A 13,045-nucleotide genomic window follows, 5' to 3' on the forward strand; every position below is an offset into this window, starting at 1 on the left:
AATGGGAGTTAGGAACTGGACAAAAATTTTTTAAAAAGTCAAGATCTGAGGATAACAGTATGTCTATGACTTCTACAACTAAAGTACAACTAAGATATTTTTATAAATTTAAATCTATTTCTACTTTCTGCCCTCTTCAAAGTATCTGTTATTTCTCCATGGCTTTTCTAACAAGAATCTTCTAGATTACAATTTATCAATTTTAAATGTAACTTTCAATAATACTTTATCACAAAGTCATCAAATTTTAACCTAACAGTTTATCTAATAATTTATACCACTAGGGCTCTTAAATAAGTAATTTCTATGTTTAGGGAGTTCCCTGATGCCCTGGTGGTTAGGATTCCAGGCTTTCATTGCCAGGGCCAGGGTTCAATTCTTGATAGGGGAAGCTGAGACCCCATAAGGCATAGCTGCCAACAACAAAACTGCTATGTTTAAAGCAAGATGAGGAACTCTACATTTAAAGCATAGTAATTATTATATGTGCCAATGGACCAAACTGATTAAAATGAAAAATGTAATGGGATAATGTGTAGTTCATCTTTACTTCATGAATTCTTGATCATTTTCAATAAATAAACTAAAAAAATGTTTTTTTCCTATCTTTTGATCAACATAACAGAAGAGTGAAAGAAATGTTTTATAAAATTCAGTTCAGTCCTCAGTCGTGAAAGTAGGTGAGAGTAAAATATTGGGAAAGCAGCAAAAAGCAGAACTAGTAAAATAAACTATTTTATAATAAAGGTTATTTTATGACTATAATCCTAAACTATTTTCATAGCAATGCCAAATCTAAATAATTCTTACCCTAACATTTAGAAGTGCTGGAGTAGGTACCGTCTCTGGTTCTTGTTTAACAGGAACTGCTGCTTCAGTCTCCAAACCTAGTTCTAATGCACTAAGTGGCACTGACTGGAGAGAAAACATCAGAGAAAGAAACAAAGAATGATGGCAGTGAATTCTGTTTCAAGAACAAGAGATGTATTTATTTCATTAAAATTAAACAAAAAAAAATCCAAGCTTTACATTCAAATGGAATGTAAAACCACTGATACCAGGTACAAAATAACAATATTTATAAGCATAATATCTTCATTAAACTACACTAACACCAGAATCTTATTTTTGCTTTCAGAGAGTGTGTATCGTAAAACCTACACAAAAAATGAAAAATGTGTGAAATCTCAGAAAAATGTTCCTATAAAGTACAAAGACAAGTATTGAGATTAGTGGTCCTCCCATAATAACTCTAAGCAATTCATCTCCTGCTTTTATATCACCATATATCAAAGCAGAAAACATCTTGATCTGCACAACAAGTTATTTTCCACCTTGTGAATGAACACTAACACTCAACATAAAAATAATGTTCACATGCATATTTAAAATTAACTTATTAATACCTATTTCTATAACAGAAAATAAAACTAAGAAAAAATTCACTTTTTACAGATGCTTTGGAAAACTCTTACCTGCTGTATGGGAGGGGTAGGTGTTGGAGTTGCAAGCCCCGCATCTCCACCATCAATATCAAAGAGGTCATTTGGACTAATTCCACTCTCGCTCAAAGCAGCAAGCAGTAAATCTTGCCCTGGTTCCACCATCTTTAGAACAAAATATTAAATATTAACATAAAAAACTTAGGATGACAACTAACGCTCTTCTAAATATAAACCAGTATTTTCTACCAAATCCATTTATTCAATATTTATGAAGAATCTTCTACATAGCAGGCAAAAACAGATGAAAATAGTCTCTTATCCAAAGAAATTCACATTAAGATGGAAAGGACAAGGGACTTCCCTGGTGGTCCAGTGGCTAAGACTCTGCGCTCCCAGTGCAAGGGGCCCAGGTTCAATCCCTAGTCAGGGAACTAGATCCCACATACCACAATGAAGAGTTCACAACCAAATAAAATATTTTTTAAAAAGAAAGAAAAGCCACACTACGTAATTCAAAAATAAAGTGGATGATTAAAAAAGGTGGAATGGACAAAGAAGTATGTAAATCACAGCAAGAGTCTATGTCTACAAAATGCTGTGGGAACAGAGAAGGAAATGGTGAATTAACCTGGAGAGAGAGGTTACAAAGATGACAATGCAAGCAAGTCCCAGGTAAGAAATTGCCAGGCAGACGAGGATCTTCTGGATAGTGCATTCAAACTCATGGCAGCACAAAGATACTGGCACTCCAGAAAAGATGGCTACAGTAATTCACCATGTTCACCGTGGGTATGGAAGCTCAGAACAGAAATATGAGGTTCGCAAAGGTGATGGAGAGAGACAGGAGATTATCACTGCAGCCTGTTCACTATGCGCTGGAGCACATTTAATCTTAAGGGCAACAGCAGTTACTAAAGGGTTTTCAGATAGAGAATCGCATGATGTAGTCAGATCTGTGGCTTAGAAAAATTACTCCATAGCGGTGTGGAAGCAAACTGAGAATGGGTAGAGTAAGACCAAAGCAGGGAGACATCTTAGGAAACTGCTACAGCAGACCAGGAAAAAGATAATACGGTGTTAAGAGCAGAGTACAGAGATAAAGAAGGGGGAATGGATTCCAGGATATTTACGAAGGAGAATCCGTAAGTTTAAATAAAAGCTCAAAATGAAAGAGGGAACATGAAATACACATAGAGTATAAAAGTTGGTAAAGGATTAGAATTAAGCCATGAGAAAATGGGCTGGGGGGGAGGTTGAGCCCAGGAGACCTAAAGATACATGGAGTTCGGTGGAGGGGGGGTGGGGGGATGCCTATTTCGAGTAGGCAGACACATTTTCAGTTGAAGTTTCCCAAGCCAGATCAAAGTATTCTACCACTAAGATGGATTTTTATCTATTTTGTAAGGAAAAATAAAGTTTAACAGAGCTTTCTCAATTTTAACTTTTCTCATTAATTTATCTAAAATAACCAATTTATACATACAAACATACTTATGGGCAATCTGACCGCTTGGTTTTTCTCAGAGAACTAATTTCATGCTACATAAATAATATTCTAATTTCAGTTAGTCCACTTGTTTTCAGACTGTGCAATAGAATTAAATGTTTCATTATGTCCTACCAAACAAAAAAAAAACGTTGTTAGCCAAGAATATCACGACTTCCCAACATACAAGAACTACTCTTCTAGATGAAATCAGGACATTTTAACAGAGAAATTCTCTACTAGATAAATCTATGTCATCTGTACATCATTTAGAAAGATGTTCTAAAGGAAGTATGAATGAGTTTCAGGTGGAAACCACAGACATTGAGAAACAAACTAAGGGGAGACCTGCTGTTTAAAAAAGAAAAGAGCCCAAAGAAGATCTCCCCAAAATTTTTCAGAGAAATGAAGTCTAAGGAAGAAAGCATTTTGAGCAGACAGGAGGAAGGGAACTGACAGTGATTAAGTGTCTTTTGAGCTTCCCTGAAAGTTCAGTTGGTAAAGAATCAGACTGCAATGCAGGAGGCCCCGGTTCAATTCCTGGGTTGGGAAGATCTGCTGGAGAAGAATACTGAAGCCCACTCCAGTATTCTTGGGCTTCCCTGGTGGCTCAGCTGGTAAAGAATCAACCTGCAATGTGGGAGATCTGGGTTTGATCCCTGGGTTGGGAAGCTACCTTGGATAAAGTAAATGCTACCCCTCCAGTATTGTGGCCTGGAAAATTCTATGGACTGTATAGTCCATGGGGTTGCAGAGAGTAGGACACAACTGAGCGACTTTCACTATTTTTCACAAGCCTTGCGGCGTACTTAGCTCTTCATGTACATCACTAGTCCATGACAACCCTTAGCAAGATAGGTACTACAATCCTAGACATGAAACTAGGGCTCAAAAAGTTTAAATTACCCACCCAAGGCCACACCTAGATCTAGACTTCTCTAACTCCCAAAGTCATGCCATCTCTTTCCAATCAGTAGATAAAGAAGTCAATGTTGGTGTGGAGTTTTAATACTTAACTTCAGAATAAATGCCTGTCTGAACTGTAATGGGGAGTGTTGATATTACACAGCAAGATGGAAATAGTATGAAAGAACCACATGCCAGAGGAGACAAGGAGAAATATCCCAACATGGATTTAATATAAAATTGACAAACTACTCTAATAAGGAAGTAATAAATAATAGTTGACCATACTTTACAAATTACTATTCTAGTACATAGTACATATGTACCAAGAGTGCTAAATTGATGCTTAAAAAAATACATTTTCAATTATAAAATACTTCACTAGGACCAATGACCTAATTATACTCAAAAGTACACAAATATCATTAATTTATTTCAACAAAAAATCATTTAAGTGTTACTGAATTCATGAGCTTTTTGAAATATATTTTCCGAACAACTACAATTAAAAGTACAAAAATATTACAGAAGAGAGGAATCTGGGGAAGAAACTTGTTGGCATTCATACAAGAGATAACAGCAACACTTGTAAGTAACATTATCAGTGATCTCTTCAAAGTTCATAGGAATCACAACTTGAGACCCTCTGATCTGAGGAGTGACCAAGCGGTGACAATACTGTAAGAGACATTGTCTTTCACAAACTATTAGTGAAAAAGATTTTAATTTTATACACATCTTATATACAAATAAAACCTAGAGCCTTTCTCTCAAGCCAATTGGGCAAAGATTTCCTATTTATACTTTTTTTTTGCAATGAGAAGCAGGGAAGGGGATATAGAGAAAACATCTATGCCAGTGTGTAACTTTATTAAGCAAAAACCCTTAATATTTAATCATATTCCTATTCTGAAACTATTACAGACTTATAGAATTTCAGTGCTCAAGCTAACAGAGCCCCTAAAAGGTTATATTATGCAACCTTCTCCACATTTTACAAACAAGTAAGATATATTCCTGAGAGGGAAAACAACATTCTCATTTTGAAAGTATATAATGTAAACGCAAATACCATTATGTGCAAAAGAACTGTCACAGTGTCTACAAAGATTTCACAGACCTCCGGTGACATTTAATATGTAGTAGCAACCTAACAACGGAGAAGGCAATGGCACCCCACTCCAGTACTCTTGCCTGGAAAATCCCATGGACGGAGGAGCCTGGTAGGCTGTAGTCCCTGGGGTTGCTAAGAGTCGGACATGACTGAGCGACTTCACTTTCACTTTTCACTTTCACGCATTGGAGGAGGAAATGGCAACCCACTCCAGTGTTCTTGCCTGGAGAATCCCAGGGATGGGGGAGCCTGGTGGGCTTCCATCTATGGGGTCGCACAGAGTCGGACATGACTGTAGTGACTTAGCAGCAGCAACCTAACAAATACTTTGGCCACCTGATGCGAAGAACTGACTCATTTAAAAAGACCCTGACGCTGGGAAAGATTGAAGGCGGGAGGAGGAGATGACAGAGGATGAGATGGCTGGATGGCATCACAGACTCAATGGACATGAGTCTGAGTAAACTCTGGGAGTTGGTGATGGACAAGGAGGCCTGGCGTGCTGCAGTCCATGGGGTCGCAGAGAGTCGGACATGACTGAGCGACTGAACTGAACCTAACAAACCTAAAAGTTACTAACCATAGAGTGATTCTATTTCAAACAATGAACAACAAAAAGGTTCTATTTTATCATAAATACTTTCAAAAATATCACCTGTTCAAACAGTATCTATAGCTCAAACATCAAACATCAAATATCACCTGTTCAAACAGTATCTATAGCTCAAACATCTATCAAAATATCAATGATAAATAACAAATAATAAATAAAACAGTAGTAAAGAGAAACTAAGAAATATCCTTGGCAGGAAAAGAATCCGGAGAAACAACAGCCAATCAGAAGAATGAAAGGATACAGTTCCCACCGAGAATACCAACACTGAAACCTATCAACAAAGACAAGGTTCCTCTTGTTGAGACCAAAGCAGATCCTTCACAGCTCTGGAAAGACACGAGGGATGTATCTGCAGTGGCAGCAGCACACCACAGAGGTTGAAGTGGGAGTCAAACAGAACACATGGCTTAGCATACTGCCAGTAGTATGAGAAAGTCAAGTAACAACGACTCAGTTTCCTCATCTTCACATGGGAATAAAATGAGAACCTATTTTATAGGATTGCTGTGTTGATTAAATGTTATGCTGCTGCTGCTGCTAAGTCGCTTCAGTTGTGTCCGACTCTGTGCGACCCCAGAGACAGCAGCCCACCAGGCCCAGCAGTCCCTGGGATTCTCCAGGCAAGAACACTGGAGTGGGTTGCCATTTTCTCCTCCAATAATTAAATGTTATACTACTTGGGATAAATATTAGCTGCTGCTAAGTCGCTTCAGTGGTGTCCGACTCTGTGCGACCCCACAGACAGCAGCCCACCAGGCTCCCCCATCCCTGACATTCTCTAGGCAAGAACACTGGAGTGGGTTGCAATTCTAGCTATTAACTATCATACTGATAAACATTACTTCAAAGTTCAAAAAATGTTTTTCTTCAAATTGCTGATGCAACACCTTATTTCCAGAATATAAACTTTACCTGTTCGCATTTTAATTCAATAATTAACTTCCATATTAGCTCTATAAAATACCAGCTCTTTTTTACTCAGGTCATACTTTCAATTTGTCCAGTTAACCAGCATATCTAGAGGAAAGTGGCAGACATCTTCAGATGTGTACACATAGTATCATTTTTAAGAAGTATCTTTAAAAAAAATTATCTTAGGGAGGGGCCATACGTATACTTGTGGCTGATTCATGTTGCTATATGGCAGTGTGTTTGTCGCTCAGTTGTGTCTCTTATGACTCCACGGATATATGGCAAAGGCCAACATAATACTGTAAAGCAACTATCCTCAAAAAAAAAAAAAAAAATCTTTGCCTGAAAAGGATTTTTCTCATTATTTAGTAGTGCTAAACACATCTGATTTTTGACCCAACTTTTGTTTTTACCCAGCCCGGATATCTGATGACTGACATTTAGCTTAAGAATCTGAAGGATAATGATCCACTTTGAATTTAACTGGTAAGTCCATCAACAAGTATTCATTAAGTGTCTACCGGGCACTGGTTCCTTAAGACTATTAGGTAGAAGGGAACGTAGATATAAACAAGTTTGCTAAAGAAAATTTTCTTTACCTAAAAAGGTATAATCTGTGTTTTTTAACACCTACTTCCCCAAGCAGCAATTGCTCATTGACATGCCCCTCCCCTCACTGTGACTGCAAAATCTATAGAAAGAATGGAATCACAAAGGAATGTGCAGATTATATACAAGTTCCAAAAATGTTTTGAAAAAGCACCATGAGAAAGAACGGGGGAGGAGGGTGAAACTACGTTCTTAATCACAACATTAAAATCAGATGGCTAGTCTTCCCAACATTCACTGGATGGTTGGACTTTTTTTCTCTTAACTCTCAAAATAATCCATAAGTAAAAATTACCTGTTATCCCCTTGTTGGAGATGAGATACTGAGGCTTAGAGAGATGAACTGTAACAAGTTAACAACAAAGCAAGCTTGGAGCAGAGTTACAAACCTAGGAGGGCTGATACCACACCTCCCAGATCCTGTGCTTTGAATCCCATACCAGTATGTTTCAAACTGCTAGTCACAACACAACGAGTTGTCAAATAATTTACGTTATGACCGGTATTTTTCAAATGTTTCAAATACAGACTATTCAAATATGTTAAATACAGAATATAGTGCAGCACACAGTAAAAGGTAAACATTGTTATATAAAACTCAGTTCTACACATGTATTAATGTGCTAGAGTTCACAATATAAAACACATTTCTTACTATGGAATACAGTAAAAAGGTTTGAAAATCACTGCTCTGTGCTACATACTGTCTGCTAAGAAGTAAATAACCAAATTAATTTGATGGGTTTTATACCATATATATATTTTTTGTTCATAAGAGAGTTCCTGCTCTTCAAGAGCCTATCCTTTCCATCTACAGAAAATTTCAGTGGTATCCCAAGGCTGTCCTTAATACTCAGTTCAGCCACATCAAAGTGGATCTGTCAATTAGCATAAAAAAAGACAAGAGCAAAAACTTAAGGATTACATCATTTTGGCTACTAATTGGGTATTTAACAGAAAACAATTCCTCTCAGAAAGTATCTTTCTTTACTCCAATGTTCAAAAACCCACAGGGCCTCAAGTTACCTGAAAAGTCAGGTAACTTGTGAAGACCAGCCCTCAGACCTGCCTGCTTTCTTACTTCACAGGCAGGTCAGCAAATCTCAAATCAAAGCTCAGTTTAGAGACTAAGAAAGGCCAAAATGTTATCTGTACCTAAAGTCTTCGCGGGTTGGGGGGTGGGGGGGGAGCGGCACGAGGACGACTTTAAAAATCTCCATACTGCACATTTTAAATGGTAATCTCAGTAACGCCCTTAAAACCTGTAAAACTGCCTGAAACATAAAAGCACTCAATGGACGAATGACTGGATGAATGAATTTATCAACTATAAGTCACTCACTAAACCTCCCTTTTTAACACTTATCCAGCAACTGAAGTAAAATTTACTTAAATTTCTGAAGAACTGTAAGGAATAAATTTAGACTGGAAATAGACTGGGAGATAAAAAGCAGAAGCCAGAGGAAAACAGTAAAGATGTCTTCTCTGGTAAGGTAAACACTGGAAACAACTTCTTTAAACATGAAAATAAAATGTCCCCTTGCTTGCAAAACTAATGTCCTACCAGCAGTAAATTCTACATTTTACCCTAGAAATTCTGTACAGACTATCTTTTGTGCAGTGATGAAGGCTTTCCCCATTGCTTACAAAAATCAGTTCTGACTGCCGTAAATAACCGGGAAAATATGGGATCCCTTCGCACTGTTAGCTGGTTTAAGTGACTGCAACTGTTAGGAGGAATAGCGATAGAGAGCAACTAAGGATTTGACAGCTTTCTGGGCCCTCCTTGGCCGACACTTTAGAACCCCATTCCGTCTCTAATTCTGGTTACATTGAGAATATGAAATATTTAACTCAACATAAATTGCTAATAATCAACTTCAAAGGTCAAAGGGGACCCAGCTTTTAACCTTCTCTCATCAACACGTGTTCAGTACAAACTTCCGGGTGCAGTTACAATTGGCTGCGCAATTCAATGGATAAAAACGTTGCTTTCTTTGACTCTCATTTTCTCTCCCGTTCTTTTCCCACGTTTCTCAACCAGCGACTCCCCAAAACAAAAGCCTCCCACAGTAAACCGAGCACGCACATAAAAAAGAGCTTCTCCGTGCGAGGATCAAGTTAGTGGTCCGCAAACATTAACCAAACAGAAGCACAAAGCCGGGGTGGAAAGGGGAGGAGCTGGATGCCAGGGTCAGGAAAGAAACAATCACAAGGGTTCAGGAACATCCAAATCTCCTCAGCGGTTAAACCGACTTCAAACCACTACTGGGAAACCACCAGCATACACTGGTTTGGGGAACTTTAGATGCTCGTTACGCCAAACACTCTAAAAGTAAGCAAATCCCCAACCGACTTGCCCCTCCACAGATGCCTGCTTAGCGTCTAGGAGGCGGGCGAGCCAGCTTGGGGCAAAATTAACCTCATCACTGGGTGAAGCGTGAAGGTGGCCCCACGTGTCCCACGTACCGTCCCCACCACCCCGACAGCGAGGTGACCAGCAAATTGTAGGTGCGGTGTCCCGTCGCTCCCCGCACTCTCGCCCTGAACCGGAGCAATGCCTGGGTACGAGGACTTTTGAAGGACTGCGGAGCTCACTTTTCTGCGGGTCCCGGGACCTCACAGACCCTGGTCTAGCCGCGGAACCAAAGGGGGCGACCCAAGCAGAGCCGGAGCCGGCGTCCGCAGACGCTGACTCCTCGCTTAAACGAGGTGTCTCCAACCCCGGACAGCGCGCCCTCGGGGCCCGAGAGCCCCACGCGCGGCGACCGCAGGGCCCGGCGCTGACGGGCGGAGGAAGCGAGCGCGGCGGGGCCGCCGCCGGGACCGTGCCCCCGAAGACCCCGGGGCGCGCAGCGGAGGGGGCGGCGAGGAGGGCCCCAAGCCAGGGTGAGGTGGCGGCCTCCCCCCGCCCCCGAGCCCGGCCCCGCACGGCCCCCCGAAGAGGGTGGGAGTGGGAGGCTGTCCGGGAGAAGGAGTGTGGAGGCAGAAAACGGATAAGGGGTGGACTTACTTTCCCCGCCGGATCCGACACCGGAACAGATTCTCTCAGGTGACGACAGCTTGAAGAACCAGAGGCGACGGGAGCGGAGGCGGCGGTGGCGGCGGCAGCAGCGGCGTCCGGCTCTGCCTACCTCCCCGCCGCCATCTTGACGCCCCTCCCCCAACCCCCCCGCCCCACGGGGAGGGGGTGGGGCGACGGATGAGGCGCCGCGCGCACGCAGCGCGCGCCGCGCGACCCACGTGACTTCCTCCCTCCCCCCAACACCCTACTCCCTAGCACTCCTCTCCGCCCCGCCTCCGTCCTAGGTGAAGGAAGATGATTTCCACCCCCCCATGACTGCCCCCTGCCTTCGCCGCCAAGCACGAACTCCGTCGCTCCCGCCGACCGGGTACCAGTGGTTGGATCCAAGGGAATTCCGGAACCCAAACGGTCCATTACCGCGGCTCCCGGGTGGGCGAGGGGTGAGGGGGCCGGGTTTCCGAGAAGGGGGAGGGGGGGAAGGCGAAGGCCGCCTAGGAGAGTCACGTGTCTACTGCTTCCGCCGGGGCTCGAAAGACGTCGCGAGAGTTCCGTTCCTCCGCCCTTTCGCCCCCGCGGGCTGTCGGGAAGAAGGTCGGTGCTTTGACTTGCCACGAGGAGGTCAGCTGGTGGGCCGGGCGCATGCGTGCCACACCTGCTTTCAAAGTCGCTAGGAGGGGCCTGAAGCTGTTTTCAAACGTTTTTGGTGTGTGGCTTTGGCCCAGTAGGTTATCTAATAGTGTCTCTGTCACTTTGAAACGCTTGTTACCTTAATGAATTCTAGAAAAAAATATTCGCCTACTTATTGCTTCCTAGGCTTGCTCAAAGCACTTTATTTAATGTGAAACCGCAAGTAACTGGAGCCCCTCGGCTGTTCTATTACCATAATCAAATCCTAAGGAGTGAGAGCGCGGTTAGCCCCTCTTTCTCTTTTTCTCGCGCACACCCACTAACCGGAACAAACTGTTGCTCTCAATTAATGATTGCTGCAGGTCTGTTGCTACCTCCTCTCTCTTCCTTATTTTTGTATTCTCCGTTATGATTATTGTTACTGGTACTACTACTAAATGACCTGACCCAGAATAAACAAATTAACTTGGTAACCCTTTTGTAAAGTCATCCTGAGAATGCTGTTTGAACCCGTTGCTTAGGTAATGGGCACGCTGGGTGATTCTTGCCCCCTACCGGTGGCGCGTCGAACTCGCCTTGTGCTCCAAGCAAATTTAGTGGTTTGGTTAACTTCGAGGTAAAAGCGTGAGCTCTTCTAGAGACAGTATGGGGCTAGGGGAGAGGGGGAAAAAATTACGGCAAGAATAGAGTCTTCCAACGTAGTGTCTATATACATAAATATGTATTGTTCAGTTCAGTCGCTCAGTCGTGTCCCACTCTTTGCAACCCCGTGGACACAGACCAGGCTTCCCTGTCCATCACCAACTCCCGGAGCTTGCTCAAACTCATGTCCATCCCATCAGTGATGCCATCCAACCATCTCGTCCTCTGTCGTCCCCTTCTCCTCCTTCCTTCAATCTTTCCCAGCATCAGGGTCTTTTCTAATGAGTCAGTTTGTCACATCAGGTGCCCAAAGTATTGGAGTATTGCAGCTTGAGCATCAGTCCTTCAATGAATAGTCAGGACTGATTTCCTTTAGAATGGACTAGTTTGATCTCCTTGCAGTCCAAGGGATGCTCAAGAGTCTTCTCAAACACCACAGTTCAAAAGCATCAATTCCTTTGTATTATATATGTGTACATATAAATATTTTAAAGTATGTTAGTGGCTCAGTCGTGTCAGACTCTTTGCGACCCCCACGGACTGTAGCCTGCGAGGCTCCTCTGTTCATGAAATTCTCCAGGCAAGAATACTGGAGTGGGTAGTCGGTCCCTTCTTCAGGAGACCTTCCCCACCCAGGGATTGAACCCAGGTCTCCTGCATTGCAGGCAGATTCTTTACTGTCTGAGCCACCAGGGAAGTCCAGGCATTTTAAATTGAAGGTTAATTACTTTGCTGATCACTTCTGTTATTTCATTTACTGCATACACACACCTATAAAGATAACAATAATAAAAACAGTTCCATAAGAACAATGCCTTGGAGGAACTTCCCTGGCAGTCCAGTGGTTAAGACTGTGCCCTTCCAATGCAGGGCTCAGGTTAGACCCCTCATGGGGGGAACTAAGATCCCACTTGCCCCAGAGCAAGAGGCCGAAAAAAAAAAAACCATTGGAAAGCAAAGTCATTCATCTGTCTTGTTCACTACTTTCCAGTAGACTAGTTTATGATCTAGTACAGTTGACAGCAAACAAGCAATTGTCATATTATGAAAGAATGCAGTAAAGAAATCTAAGAGAATGTAGTTAATGCATCACTGTCTTTGAAGCTTGGTTGGAGCAATTCAGTTTCCAAGTGGCCCCCAAACTCTAGCTGTACACTGGGACTAGACGCACCTTTTTGGTACTTTCTGAGCATCTAAGCCAGATTCTAGGGACTTCCCTAGCAGTCCAGCAGTTAAGACGCAGTGCTTCCAGTGCATGGGGCGAGGGTTCAATCACTGATTGGGGAACTAAGATATCTCATGTTGTGTGGCTCGGGCAAAAAACAACACCCAGATCCTTGCTGCCATCTCTGCACCATCTCTTTATCCTGAACCAAAGTAAAAGATGGAGTTTCGGGGCATATTTATACAACTGCACATATGCACAGAAATGTTATGCACAAAGTTATTCATGGCAGTAGCAATTTGCAGAAGCAAAAGATGGGAAACAACCTTAATGTCTTTGAAGAAAAGATGAACTGACTATACTGTGGTACTTTCCTACAGTGAAACAGTTGTTAACAAGAAGGAAGCACTTTTGTCTATGAGAATACATAATATATTTTGATTGAATGTACACTCGGGGCATCTCAGAATGACAACACAAGTAGTGGTTGTATCAGGG

The 13,045-nt window shown here is 42.2% G+C and overlaps 1 protein-coding gene across 2 annotated transcripts in view; it reads right to left on the reverse strand.

Moving 5' to 3' along the window:
* The window catches only part of SBNO1 (strawberry notch homolog 1), a 57,239-nt gene extending 46,919 nt beyond the window's left edge, over positions 1–10,320 (reverse strand). For both annotated transcript variants that reach the window (XM_070386276.1, XM_070386275.1), the window contains exons 1-3: positions 10,102–10,320; positions 1,476–1,607; positions 811–915 (exon numbers count right to left, since the gene is read on the reverse strand). In XM_070386276.1, coding sequence (XP_070242377.1) covers positions 811–915; positions 1,476–1,607 — 237 coding nt within the window. In that variant the 5' untranslated portion in view covers positions 10,102–10,320. The remainder of the gene's footprint in view (positions 1–810; positions 916–1,475; positions 1,608–10,101) is intronic.
* Between the last annotated feature and the right edge of the window lie 2,725 nt (positions 10,321–13,045).

Source organism: Bos mutus, chromosome 17, assembly GCF_027580195.1.
Source record: "Bos mutus isolate GX-2022 chromosome 17, NWIPB_WYAK_1.1, whole genome shotgun sequence".
Lineage (NCBI taxonomy): Eukaryota > Metazoa > Chordata > Mammalia > Artiodactyla > Bovidae > Bos > Bos mutus.